Here is a 14,276-nt window from a genome sequence, read left to right on the forward strand (position 1 = left end):
CGGAGCAGCCACATCAGCAGCCATGCAGGGGGCGTCCTCCGCCTCCCTTCAACAACTGGGGCGCTGGTCCTCATCCGCCTATGCATCTTTCATTCGACCAGAGCAAGACACCATATTATCAGCCCAAAGATCCCTCCTTCCATGACTAAAGAGGCAACAAGCACTTCGTTGGTGGTGATCAAACTCTCCTTTTCCTCATCAATGCGCCCATGCCCGGGCTATCCACATCCACGCCCTTGCAACCCCGCTTTGCCTTAAAAAACCCCGGTCAGCCCCTCATCTCCCGACATGCCTAAATTCTCCCCCCGTCAGCCCACGACCTGACTAAAGCATACCCCAGGCGAGCTCCATGACCCCCGTTTTCACTCTCCCAGTTCCTGAAATAACTTTAAATTCCTTTGGGGGATGTCCTATCTCATACAGCACTGACGCCCCTCTCTCATAAGCAAGAGGAGCGTCACATCATGGAGTCATACGCCATACTCAAACTGTCTATTCTGATTCAATAAAGTTTGTTAAAATTATATTACGAGTCTCTCATGATTGAAGTGTAGTCGCAGACTGTAGTTCAATCATGGAAGACCAAATAAGGCATTAATAGAGCACCCCATGCTGTCATACCCCTCAGCCCAAATGACGTCACTAAATGACGTCACCATCTCCGACGTCACCTTCTCCATGACGTCCCAAATGACATCAGTTATGACATCATAAATGACATCATAAATGACATCAGTTATGACATCATAAATGCCCTTCTCCCAAATGACATCAGCTATGACATCATAAATGACATCAGTTATGACATCATAAATGCCCTTCTCCTGGTACTATATAAAGCCCCCATCACCACAGCTTAAATCACACTTGTGCAGTCATCACTCACCTTGTGTCAGCATCACGCATTCATCCAGCATCTCCAGAGCAAAAAGCTTCATCCCACCACCTCCCCAGATCACCACCAATGTCATGACTCCTGTTGGAAACAAATCCTTAGGGGGGATGTCCTATCTCATACAGCACTGACGCCCCTCTCTCATAAGCAAGAGGAGCGTCACATCATGGTGACTCCATGATGTGACGCTCCTCTTGCTTATGAGAGAGGGCGTCGGTGCTGTATGAGATAGGACATCCCCCCTAAGGGGATTTGTTTCCAACAGGAGTCATGACATTGGTGGTGATCTGGGGAGGTGGTGGGATGAAGCTTTTTGCTCTGGAGATGCTGGATGAATGCGTGATGCTGACACAAGGTGAGTGATGACTGCACAAGTGTGATTTAAGCTGTGGTGATGGGGGCTTTATATAGTACCAGGAGAAGGGCATTTATGATGTCATAACTGATGTCATTTATGATGTCATAACTGATGTCATTTATGATGTCATAACTGATGTCATTTGGGCAACTGACGTCACACTGCAAAGGTGACGTCATGGAGAAGGTGACGTCGGAGATGGTGACGTCATTTAGTGACGTCATTTGGGCTGAGGGGTATGACAGCATGGGGTGCTCTATTAATGCCTTATTTGGTCTTCCATGATTGAAATTCAGTCTACGACTACACTTCAATCATGAGAGACTCTTAATATAATTTTAACAAACTTTATTGAATCAGAATAGACGGTTTGAGTATGGCGTATGACTCCATGATGTGACGCTCCTCTTGCTTATGAGAGAGGGCGTCGGTGCTGTATGAGATAGGACATCCCCCAAAGGAATTTAAAGTTATTTCAGGAACTGGGAGAGTGAAAACGGGGGTCATGGAGCTCGCCTGGGGTATGCTTTAGTCAGGTCGTGGGCTGACAGGGGGAGAATTTATGCATGCCGGGAGATGAGGGGCTGACCGGGGTTTTTTAAGGCAAAGCGGGGATGCAAGGGAGTGGATGTGGATAGCCCGGGCATGGGCGCATTGAAGAGAAAAGGAGAGTTTGATCACCACCAACGAAGTGCTTGTTGCCTCTTTAGTCATGGAAGGAGGGATCTTTAGGCTGATAATATGGCGTCTTGCTCTGGACGAATGTAGGATGCATAGGCTGATGAGGACCAGCGCCCCAGTTGTTGAAGGGAGGCGGAGGACACCCCCTGCATGGCTGCTGATGTGGCTGCTCCGATCCTGAAGGAGTGACTGGAATAGTTCTCTGCAGGGATGTTGCATTTCTGGAGTGTGGTCTTGGAAGTGAAGGATGAACCAGGATCTTGTCATGTGATGATGGGGAGAGATGAGGAAAAGGGGGCCAAGGGCTGATTGAGGTTTATGCAAATGCCGGAATGATGGGTTATGCAGATTTGTCAGGACATTGGCTGACTTGTCAGGACGTGGGCTGACTGAAGTTTAAGCAGGATGCAGGGATAATGGGTTGAGCAAGTTGTCAGGATGTGGACTGACTTCTCAGGACGTGGGCTGACAGGTTTAAGCAGAATGCAGGGATAAAGGGTTGAGCAAATTGTCAGGACGGGGGCTGACTTGTCAGGACATGGGCTGACTGATGTTTAAGCAGAATGCAGGGATAATGGGTTGTGCAAATTGTCAGGACGTGGGCTGACTGAGGTTAAGCAATGGCAAGGACACTTATGGGGTTATATGCAAATTGCCCGGCATGGGCACCAAACGGGGATTGGGAGAGAAGACCACCACCAATGAAATGCATTAATACTTCCTACCAATCATGGAAGGAGGCATATTTGGGCTGATAATATATAGCAGCTTGCTCTGGATGGATGTAGGACGCATAGGCTGATGAAGACAGCAGCCCAGTTGTTGAAGGGAGGACCCCCCCAAAAGAAAAAAGGTCAGCGATGACCTGCATTTTTAAGGTCAGTAATGACCAAGGTCGCAACAACCTGCATGAGCATAGCCAGCAATGGCTTAAAGATGCAATATTTAACCTTTAGCATTATATTATTATAGCATGAAAATGTCTAAAAATGGGTAGACATAATGTTATATTCTTTAGTTGTGCACTTTATCCCAAATTGTATGAGGCAAAGATTGGCTTGATATTTTTCTCATAGTTTTCCTATCTATCTGTTCTATTCCTAATAGATGCACGTTCTGATTTGTGCATTTTGACATTTGGAATATTAAAGGTGGGCTGACCATTGTTAATAAGTACGTTTTCCCCTTGGATTTGACTTTAAGTTGCGTGTCTATGTCTATTATGGGCCTTTTTCATTTGTTTTGACAGTCGTGTACTGTCACTTTGGGAGAGTTGCACCCGCACCCTCGGCTGAGCTGTTGTACGGTGGATTTAGTTCAGTTGAGGCAGAGACTGGCTGTGGAGACACACGGTTTTCATGCCATGTCCTTTTTGATTAGTTTTGACGTCCAGCAGGAGGGGGAGCAGTGAATGTGCTGCATCTGTGAAAAGTTTTAAGTCGTCGGCAGATGAGACGATTTCGTCATAGAAAAATGAGATTCCGTTCCAATTTTCTAAGAGGTGTGCCCAGAATTTGAGATCGGCTCGGCCTCCCTCATTGAGGGTAACTGAGTCAAGGAGGCTGGGGACTGAAGATGCTAAATCGAGCAGCCTGGAAATGAATGACCTCCCTTGGGGAATAATGTGCATGGCAAAATTCAGGTGGCCGAGCAGAGACAGAAGGTCTCGTTTTGAAATGTGGCTGGCTGCTGAATAGGACTGGGCTATTTCGTGGATGCGAGACAATTTCTCGAGGGGGAGGGAGCTTGCATAAGCTTGGTGTCAAGATTAATGCCCAGGAATTCGAGAGATGATGAGGGCCCGGAGGTTTTTTCCCCAGCTAGAGGGACGCCTTTGACATGGAACTGGAAAACTGGATTCGCCCTGGAAAGCTCTGAATTGAGGCAGGAACTATGGCGACTCTCGTGCACTGTTTGGATGAGGCAAGGTGGTGCTCTGCTGAAGCCACTGTGCTGTGACCGGGGATATGCTTTGCTGAAGCCACTGTGCTGTGACCGGGGGTATGCTTTGCTGAAGCCACTGTGCTATGACCGGGGATAAGTCAAGTCAAGTCAAGTTTATTTGTATAGCACATTTCATACGCAGAGGCAATTCAAAGTGCTTCACATAAAATGGTTGACAGGAAAAGAAAAGAAAAGAAGAGAGTAAAACGGACATTTAGATATTTGGATAGGCTTTTGGATAAGTTTTGCAGGGAGGAGCTCTGCTGAAGCCACTGTGCTGTGACCAGGGATATGCTTTGCTGAAGCCACTGTGCTGTGACCAGGGAGGAGCTCTGCTGAAGCCACTGTGCTGTGACCAGGGATATGCTCTGCTGAGCCACTGCTGTGACCGGGATATGCTCTGCTGTAGCCACTGTGCTGTGACCAGGGATGTGCTCTGCTGAATCTACTGCGCCATGACCGGGGAATGAGCTCTGCTGACCTGACAAGTTATGCATAACAGAAAGCCGGGTGATGCTGCACTGCACATTAAAGCCATGGTGGACTGGGAGGAGCACCTTTTGTTTATGATCGAGACTGTAGCTTCGTATACGTTTGCAATACCAGAGTAAATCTCGTAGAGGAAGAGCGATTCCCTACTGGGAGAAAGTAGGGAACTCATGGTGCCTCTTTTCTGCAACCTTTCACCTCTAGAATACCCCCCAAAAAAACTTAATTCAAGCATATGCGGAAGCCAGAACCGCATGCAGCTGTGACAGATAGAAGGAGCATTGAATTAAATTGAACAAGAAGCCATTTTTGGCCTGAAGGACAGGCAACAGCAGAACTGATGATTATCGCCATTTTGCCTGAAAGCAAGCAACGGGAGACGGACCGACCTAATACAACGCTCAGCGTTGCCAGACGTACGATAATTATCATATTTGTACGATAATTTCGACCTCTGTACGATGTACGATCAATAATCCCCAAATCCCCCAAATGTACGATAATTTCATCATTTTGTGACACTTAGACGAATCCTACGTCTATCACTCTATCTGTTTATACAATCATCTCTTCAAACAACGTATTTGCAGCCAATACGTGCAGGGTGTTTTGTTGTTGTTGCAACGCAGGCTGAGATCACAGTGTTGAAAAATCATGCCAAGTCCAAAAAGTAGCCTGTGGTCAGCCGCAGCCCCCCCCCGATATAGGCGCGCCAAGGCGCGCCGCGCTGGGGAGGGGGCGTACGATAATTTCACTCCAAAAACGATAATTTTGACCCTCTGGTACGATAATTCAACATTTGCCATCTGGCAACACTGACAACGCTAAACCAGCCACGCGCATGCGCAGTATAGCATGGAAGGCCGGTGGCTAGCCAGGTAGCTAGCGCGCTACTCAGCATAGGCCGGAAAAAGTTTACAAGGGTTATACTTTATCTAAATGACTGGGATTGGATCGATGGATTGGATGCATAAGAGAGGAAACATGCTATGAAAAGAAAAGGTTGACTGGAAACTGGGACTAGAGGCATGTTGTTAAAAACCCGATTGGACACGGGAGAGGGATGTGGCCGCGGGCAACGGGGACAGAGTTGCTCAGGGATTGGCACCCGGCCTGAAATGAGTGCAGCAGCATTGCCGCAACGTTGACTGAAACCAGGGACTAAATGCATGTTTGATAATACCCGATTGGACACGGGAGAGGGAAGCGGCCGTATGCAACAGGGCAGAGTTGCTCAGGGATTGGCACCCGGCCTGCAATGAGTGCGGCGCACACACCTGGATTTGAAGCGGGGCTGGCTGGGCTGATATCACGGAAGAGATGCCGGCTGAAAAGGGGGGATACAAGCCTGAAACCTGGGGCGGTGCTGATTGGGCTGCTGCTGTGGGGAGCGTGGGGCTCCCGAGCGTCCTCAGCCGGGCATCGATGAGGGACCCAACCAGTGATGAAATCGTTGCGATCAGGGGATCTTGGCTCTTTCGCCGCGGCCACGGCCTCCGGAGTGCTATGCGGACTGAGATCCGGGCGAGACGACTTGGACCTCCGTGGCGCTGGATGTCCTTTTGCGGCTGCGGCCCCTGGTGAGAGGAGCGTCCCTTGTGACGCCGAAGATGAAGCCTGGGGATTGGAGATTTGCCCGGGGCTGGCCGGGGCGTTGATCGTGCTCTGGAGGAAGGCGTCCACGGCAGAGTTGACCCTTTGCCGCTCATCTTCAGACTCAGACATGATGATGGACTGAATGAAGCTTTTTGCTCTGGAGATGCTGGATGAATGCGTGATGCTGACACAAGGTGAGTGATGACTGCACAAGTGTGATTTAAGCTGTGGTGATGGGGGCTTTATATAGTACCAGGAGAAGGGCATTTATGATGTCATAACTGATGTCATTTATGATGTCATAACTGATGTCATTTATGATGTCATAACTGATGTCATTTGGGCAACTGACGTCACACTGCAAAGGTGACGTCATGGAGAAGGTGACGTCGGAGATGGTGACGTCATTTAGTGACGTCATTTGGGCTGAGGGGTATGACAGCATGGGGTGCTCTATTAATGCCTTATTTGGTCTTCCATGATTGAAATTCAGTCTACGACTACACTTCATAGCTTTGTTATTATACACAGAGACTTGGGGGAAAATATTGATACTTTATTTAGTTGTAGGTATGATTTTGTCCAGAATTCCAATACAAAAATTATAATAAGTATTGTATATATATATATATATATATATATAGTATAAGTATTGTAGATATAGAGGTAACAGTGAAACTATAATCAAAATAGCCATTCTTCTACATTCTAATTGTTAGCTTATTGTAAATGAGTCATTTCCCCATCAATTTCCCAATTTCTCAATTTGTTGGGGACCCAGTCGAAGCCCCTCAAAGACCCCTTTGGTCAGCAGCCCCCCTGGATCATCTCTCCCCAAAGTCTATACCCCCCCCCCCCAGTCTATAAATCCCCTATTTGCTAAATAAATTGTATGCACTGTGCTCTAGAAACATTTAGTTATATTTAAAGATTTTAAATAAAAAAATACATTCTAATAATTTTCTGAATTGTGGTATAAATAGTCCCATGAGCTATTTACAGCTCATGGGGGGGGGGGGGGGGGGGGGGGTTTTTTGGCACAGTCACACTGCAGAAATGCATTCACATTAATCAATATTGCCTGTCTTTCAAGCTACAACAAAGTATCAACATTTTCCCCCAAGTCTATGCTTATAATAACAAAGCTAGGAAGTGACAACTACATCTGACTGACATACAGTTATCCTCTCAAACTCCACTAAGAAAGTTGGAAAGCCCTTGTGGCTGAGTGGTTAAAGCCACCTGCTTTGCAATCTGAAGTTCAGTGGTTCGAATCCCCCACTGGCTTTTAGCAATCTCTGTCCCAGCCCGGAGCTTCTTTACAGGTCCGGTACCATGTAACTACAGTTAAATAGACTCACTCCACTTTACAGGTCCGGTACCATGTAACTACATATGAACTACAGTTGAATAGACTCACTCCACTTTACAGGTCCGTTACAATGTAACTACATATGAACTACAGTTGAATAGACTCACTCCACTTTACAGGTCTGTTACCATGTAACTACATATGAACTACAGTTGAATATACTCACTCCACTTTACAGGTCCGTTACAATGTAACTACATATGAACTACAGTTGAATAGACTCACTCCACTTTACAGGTCCGTTACAATGTAACTACATATGAACTACAGTTGAATATACTCACTCCACTTTACAGGTCTGGTACCATGTAACTACATATGAACTACAGTTGAACAGACTCACTCCATTTTACAGGTCTGTTACAATGTAACTACATATGAACATCATTTATAACTATTGGTAATTACTGTGTAATTACATTTGGTGTTCATGTGTAATTACAAATAGTTCATATGTAACTAGGGTACCTGTAAAATAAAGGGTTACCCTTAATTTTTTATACATTTCTAATTGCAAATTTGCCCTTCCAATGTCCAAAAACATTGAAAGACTGTGATGCACAGTTGCACTATTGGTGACAATATTGTAAGTCGCTTTGGACAAAAGCATCTGCTAAATGACATAATGTAATGTAATGTAATCTAATATAAAGAATGTATGCTAAAATAAACTACAAGATTATATTGAATAAATCTAGTTGTAATTAAAATAATACAGATGAAGTACATAATTGTTGCACTTTTTAAATGCATGGCGCACACTGCCATTCCAACCTTAAGGGGCAATGTTTGGAAAATCCGGCAGTGGCAGTGCTATGACAGATTCAGAGCAAGAAGGATTTTGCCAGTGGCCAGCGCGGTAAATATGCTGGGAAGAAGAAGAATGATGTTGGATGTCTACAGTAACTACAGTGTAGCAAATATATACTGTAAAGTGCTTGGAGCCAGTACACGTCATTATCTTTTGCGTTACCGGTTTATTATCTACACCCTGTAGCTTTTGTACTTCCTATTGGATGTTTGCAATGTTGTCAATCTATAAATTTAAGATCATTCTCTGCAGGGGTCTAGTGGTAAATAAAGAGGTGGGTAAACTATCCAAGGTTCAAGTAGTTTACCCACCTTGTTTCCCCTCATTAAGTGATACAGGTGATCTGATCTGTGAGTAAACTCTCTGCCTCATTTCAAAGAGGTGGGTAACCTGCGTTTACCCCCCACTACGCCCCTGAGAGGACTCATTTTTTTAAGCTAGAATAGGAAACTTTTGTAGTGCAGAACCTTTGTCTCCCTTCCCCTCCCCGCTTCTGGCAGTGAAGGAACATGTGCTGCATTCAAGTGGTGTCGGGAAAATGAGGCCCCAACAGTTTACTTTGCTCTTTGTTGTCATGCAAAAACTGAAAACAACTATCAACGTGTTGTTTAAACGCTCTGAGCAATAAAATACAACACATCTTCTTTGTAGCGTCCATGTTGTTTCCACATTATGATTGAAAAGCTCATGAACACATCGAGGAAGAACGACTTCCCAACTCGGGAAATGGGACAATCCGAGCAGCACATGAATGCAGCATTCGTCATAGCTCCACCGCAGCCTCTTGCATTGGGGCTGTAAAAGAGTGGATACATATGCTGCCTTCCAGACAACTGGGACCTTCAGATTTTCTGGCCTCCTATTAGGAAAAGTGCGCTGGAACGGCACTCAAAGTGGGAGCTCCGACTTGAAAACTGGGAGAAAAAAATCTACCCCCACTAGGCTGGGAATCAGTTGTCTGACGTCACACAACAATGGCCGCAACATGGAGTATGTAGTCCAAAGTATTAAGTGCCTAAATAAAATGTATAATAGAGTCTGTTACATTATGTGTCATTGCTGCTCCTCATTTTCATTTAAATATGTAAGGAGGGTGCTCTGCTCGTTGTTAAGCTGTCTTGCTATTTGCCAAACAAAAAAAAGTTTGTCGCGGTCCGCCATGTTTCTTGGTTGCATTTTGCCTTTGTGCTCTGGAATGCTTTGAAGGTGGGGGGTGGGACTTTTCCACTGGGAAAACACCCACGTCCCAGGTGTCTGGAAGGCAGCAATAGTTTTGAATGTCGTGAAGTGACTCATTTCAAATAAAGGATAACTTATTTCATTTCAGAATGTGATACATAGATACAAGAGTACATTGATACAATGGCTTGAACGGACATTCATGTATATGTAAAAAACGTACATATTTTAGCTTTAAGTTGCTCTGAAGTATACTCTAAGGGCCCTATCTTCGCAACGGCGGTAATTTTGCGTTAGCGCCTGTTTTGCGCTGGAATACCGCCGCGCAAATCCCTAATTGTGGGCGTGTTGGCCCGCTGCGTTTCACGGCATCTCGGCGCAAACCTCCATAGGCGTGTTTATGCCCATAACAGGATTCACAAGGTGAGATCACTCCCCTTAAAAGCCACAGCGTCACCGCCATCACGTCTGTGACAGCAGCTTCTTTCTTGCTCAGTGCAAGCAGAGTGACAGAGTGAGAGAGAGAGAGAGAAAAGAGAGAGGGGGAGAGTCAGAGAGAGAGAGAGGGGGGAGAGAACGAGAGAGGGAGAGGATTGGAGGATGAACCAGTTCGGATTCGCTGCCAGAAACTGATTTCGATCCATGGGACCGCGCACTGTACGGCGCTGCCTCAGTGCCTCTACCCACCCTGTGCACCGACCCACCCGGCCTTTTTTCTGCAGTGTAGGTTAGTTGAAAATCAACGTGGCATTCTGAGGAGGGAAGTGTGTCTGCGCGCGAGCCGTGCGTAATGTAGGCCTATCCAAGCGAGGATTTCCTGCACTGTGCGGAGAATACTGTCTGCGCTGAGGCATACGCCTGGCATAGAGTTTTGTTTGCGCTAAGACCATCTATTTGGTGGCGTTAAAATTGAGAGCACCCAAGTTTTTTTTCTAACACATTGCACTGGAACACCTATTTTGGCACGGGAATGCCCAAACCTCTGTTTACGCTCGGAACATAGCAACGGTATCTTCGCCAGAGCGCAAAATGACACTTGCGGGAGGGAGATGATAGGCTAGAGGCCCACGGACATGCCTGGGCCACGCCTACACGCCTAAATGTAAATATACCACAAAGGATAAGGTTCAATGTAATAAATTACAATGACAGTTACAGTAAGATGAAAAGCATTTGGGATCAGGACAAAAGCTGTAAAATTCTGTGGGTAGAACAAAAGGAATCAGAGCTTCAGTTTAACTATTTTTAACACAATAATCGCTCTATTCTTTTGAGCTTTGAATTGACTGTTGAGTCTTCCAGAGGCATTGTGGGCCCAAATCAGTGAATCATGTGTAAGGGGAGGTTCCCACTTGATAATCCCAATAACATACTGTACTGTACATGCTCCCACCCACCTAGCACAAAGGAACCTATAAAGAAGAAAAATACATCACTCCCATCACAGTGTTCAAATTTTGCATCGGGGCCACACTTTGGGGACAGTTCTATAGAAATGAATGGAGCCGGCATCGTACAGTAAGTCCCGCTACTGTATAAACCATCATATCTGTGTCATTTCACCTTTGATTAAAACAATGCTTCCACCACATTAAAGAGAACACATTACACAACACACATCACATTTTGCCGTTTCTACACTATAATACTTATTTCTGCTGAACTCAGACCTCTTGTCCTCACTTGAGGACACCTAAGCTACAATTTTGTCATAGTACAGTAGAAGAAGAAAAATCTACTTCCTGTCAATACAAGATGGCTAGCACACAGTATCAACCAAATCCATATTTTTACGTGTTTTTTGTGTGTTTCCAGGGCATGTTGATCTGACAGCAGCTGAAAAATTGCTGTATCGGATAACAGGCAACCTCTCTGAGCTGGAGCCGGATAACAGGCATGATAGGCATTCAAATAAAGAGAAATACTTGATTACAAGTTGGTGACTTGTAAAAGATTGCACCATTTACAAGTCACCAACTTGTAATCAAGTATTTCTCTTTATTTGAATGCATATCATGGCTGTGCAAAAATAAAATGTCTGCAGAAAAACATCCTCCAGCTCAGAGAGGTTATGTGTGGACATCATTTTGAACTATTTTCTACTTACTTTTTATTTATTTTTATTTTTTTATTAGTAGTATTAGTCAAAAATCCAATGCAGCTAATGGGGTCGGGACTATAGGAGGCTATAATGACAGGATCGTCTGTCTGTCTGTCTGTCTGTCTGTCTGTCTGTCTGTCTGTCTGTCTCTCTCTCTGTCTCTCTCTCTCTCTCTCTCTCTGTCCTTCGCGTATCTCGAGAACCGTTGGTCGGATCGACTTCAAACTTGGGGGGTGCGCTCAGCGGGACCTGATGGAGTCCAGTGCCCTGTTTTCGTGCGTACGTGAAAGTTTAAACACATTCAATATTTGAACATTTGTGTTCAATTCTGCGCTCCTTCAAGCTCCAGCTGATCTGGGCATAGGGTCGTTGACAGTACGTGAGAAAAGTAAACACAGCTGTAAGTAGGGTCGTTGAGAGTAAATGCAAGGGAACTGGGAACTCGAAGTAGTGCAGCACTGAATTTCTTGCAATTTGACATAGCGCCACCTACTGGCAACACAAAAAGAAGTTTATCTTGAGAAAGATTTGTCCGATTGACTTCAAACTTGGGGAGTGCGCTGCTCGGACCCTGATGGAGTGCAGTGCCACATTTCATGCAATTTGGACTTATTCCAGGACTGTCTGTATGTCTGTCCTTCGCGTATCTCGAGAACCGTTTGTCGGATTGACTTCAAACTTGCGCTTAGGGGGACCTGACAGAGTGCTGTGTGTGTGGGGGAAGCGCCCACGGGGTGGTGCCTGGGGGAACGGGCACTGCACTAGTGTATCATGATGTAGCTAATCTAACTCTACCTTGGACTAAACAGGGGCTTAAGTTGAGCTACAGTATATGCAGCTGCTGGACAGAGCCATGATCTGTTTGGAGACCACTAATAAGGAAAACGAACACGCACATTTAGATAAAAAAATAATAAAAAAAATGCAAAAAACAAAAACAAAACTGTAATCTAAAAATGTAATCTGTTTTCTTTAATCTGGTGGAATCATTTTTCAATCAAAGGTGAAATGACACAGATATGATGGCTTATAGTGGGACTTACAGTACCATGACCGCCCCAATCACTTCAATAGAACTGTCCCCAAAGCCTGGCCCCAATGCAAAATTTTAACGCTGTGCCATCAGTAGGGTTTGGTACCGAAACACTTTTACAACCAGTACTACCCGTACCGAATTGCAACACAGATTTAGATGCCTCATTTCGGTGCCATGCCCGAACTGCTGAGTAAAATATCTGTCCCCCCCTGTGCTCCCAAACCGGCGCTACATGCACCTTCACTAATATTATATAGGGCATAACACATATTATTATCGTTTGAAATCCTCTTTAAATAAATAAAACTATCTGCTTTAAATCCACTTTAAATTTGAGAAAGTACCGGTTCAGGCACCATTTAGGCACCAGTACTGTTTTAAAAGTATTATTTTAGCACCGGCATCGGAAAAATATGAAACGATACCCATCTCTAGACGTGAGTGATGTCTTTCCCTTTTTTATTGGTTCCTTGCCTAGCACAAAGAAAATGTAACCCCAGATTTGCTGTTCTCACCGTGCAGCACAGACTGGTGCAGGCTCCAGTAGATACTCAGGCAGTTCTTCTCCTTCTTCATGCCTCGTTTACACTGGCAGCCGTGCAGAGGGGTGGACAGCAGGGCCGTCATGGCGGTCTCACACTGGTTGCGCGCCCCGGGCCCCAGCTTCACACTGCCGTCGCCCGCCACGCACTGCCGCAGCGTGCGCAGCCGTGGGCTGCAGGTGTCGTTGCTGGAGCAGGTGTCCCCAGCTCGCAGACAGTCCCTCCCTCCCGCAGACAGAGCCACACGTGGGACGCCTGCAAGACAAACACACACACACACACACACACATAGGTTAGAGTTGTGTTTTTGTCCTCGTTGTAAAATCAGGGGAGGGGGGCTAGTCCAGTGGTTTCCGAAACTGGAGTATGTGGTATACCCCTAGGGGTACGTGGAGGTACTACGGGGGTACCTGAGAGAAAGGGGAACATGTAAAAATGTAAAAATACATAATGAAAATAAATGAAACGTTAAAATAAATCTACTCAGGAGGCACTAATTGCAACTCTTTCACTCCATTTCTTATTTTGTGATGTTATATTCTTTAAACAGTGGGTTATCACTCCTTCATTGCATCATATGCTATTTTCTCTTGCAGTTTTCTAAACAAAATGTTGGAGTCAGTATTTCCCCGGCATGACAGATTCCCAGAAAACATGTCCAAAGGCATTTCTGAGTCAGTGAGACTTGGCGAGACTTTCTCTCTGTGCAACGAGTTAGTTTAGCAATTAGAGAGGTTCCCGTTGAACGACTTAATCAAATTTCATCGCATCACAGCTCAATCACATGATAAGGAGCGAAAAGCGTTAGCCCAATAAAGGTATGACGCACACTGATTTTCGAACGGCAGATTGAGAAACCTGTTATTCCCTGACAGAAGCCTACTGTACGTCTTCATTTGAATCGCATTGGGATTTCTAGTCAGTCTTACATTGCCTCTCCCTGGATTATATGACACTCAATAATGATCAGATAAACAGGAAAGGGAACCACATGTCAGATACAAGTCGACATCCCTTGTTGAGGTCCATTTGTGAAGTGAGGGTTAAACTGACGTGTGCAGCAGCAGACTGCTGACCCTTCCAGTGGAGTCAAGTAATCTAGCCCCAAGCTGTCAGTCTAGACAGACAGTGAGGCCAGCAGCTCGTTGCTCGTTGGGTTTGGGATGTTTGTGGACACTACTGAGAGAAAACACCTGCCATCCAGTGCAGATTCTCATCTATACCGAGGTCTTGACAGGCGGCACTTAGCGAGCCACTTCGATCCAACGCTAC

The 14,276-nt window shown here is 45.5% G+C and overlaps 1 protein-coding gene across 1 annotated transcript in view; it reads right to left on the bottom strand.

The window, feature by feature from the left end:
- Positions 1 to 14,276, bottom strand: part of gfra4a (GDNF family receptor alpha 4a) — a gene marked incomplete at both ends in the record, with an annotated part of 284,239 nt that overhangs the window by 63,278 nt on the left and 206,685 nt on the right. Inside the window, one exon of the mRNA XM_083633004.1 lies at positions 12,978 to 13,259. Within this exon, the coding sequence (XP_083489130.1) occupies positions 12,978 to 13,259 (282 nt within the window). The remainder of the gene's footprint in view (positions 1 to 12,977; positions 13,260 to 14,276) is intronic.

Source organism: Poromitra crassiceps (genome assembly GCF_964638095.1).
Source record: "Poromitra crassiceps genome assembly, chromosome: 3".
Lineage (NCBI taxonomy): Eukaryota > Metazoa > Chordata > Actinopteri > Beryciformes > Melamphaidae > Poromitra > Poromitra crassiceps.